General features: G+C 73.3%; 1 protein-coding gene across 4 annotated transcripts in view; it reads left to right on the top strand.

Moving 5' to 3' along the window:
* Nucleotides 1–525, top strand: part of RANBP3 (RAN binding protein 3) — a 50572-nt gene continuing 50047 nt past the window's right edge. For all 4 annotated transcript variants that reach the window (XM_010828217.1, XM_010828215.1, XM_010828214.1 and 1 more), the window contains exon 1: nucleotides 1–43. In XM_010828217.1, coding sequence (XP_010826519.1) covers nucleotides 22–43 — 22 coding nt within the window. In that variant the 5' untranslated portion in view covers nucleotides 1–21. The remainder of the gene's footprint in view (nucleotides 44–525) is intronic.

Below are 525 nucleotides of genomic sequence, written 5' to 3'. Positions count from 1 at the left end.
GGGAGGGCTTAAGGAAGTAAAATGGCGGACCTGGCGAACGAAGGTAGGGGAGGCGCCGTCTGGGGCCAGCTGGCGGCCAGGGAACGGGCGGCGGGAGGTCCGGGGGCCACAGGCCCGAGGGGTGAGCACTCCGGGTGCGGGGGGCCTGTCTGCTCCGGAAGAGCGGCCCAGCGGGCCTTGCAGCCGCCCCCCATTGCGTCCCCTCAGGCCGGGCTCACCCGCCCGACTCATCAGTCCCGGTAGCCCCGGCCCTACCACCGTCCGGCCAGACGGCCCGGGAGACGGCGGGGATCGCGATCCTGAGGCCCTTCCGCCTCTCAGGCCAGGCTGGGGGCCGAAGGGGGCGGGAGGCACGGCCGCAGCGCCTCGACCTCGGATGTAAATAGATCTCGGGGCCTGGTCGCGGGCCCAGCGCGCCACGCTCTCTCCCCGCCCCCTCGTTCTCGGGGACCCAGGCTTCCCTCTTCCCTGGCCTGGCTGCCAAGCCGGCCCACCCCCTAATCCTGTGGCGGGTTCCCCCCCCAA

This window comes from Bison bison, unplaced genomic scaffold (assembly GCF_000754665.1).
Source record: "Bison bison bison isolate TAMUID 2011002044 unplaced genomic scaffold, Bison_UMD1.0 scf7180017864492, whole genome shotgun sequence".
NCBI lineage: Eukaryota > Metazoa > Chordata > Mammalia > Artiodactyla > Bovidae > Bison > Bison bison.
This window is presented reverse-complemented; position numbering and strand designations above follow the sequence as displayed.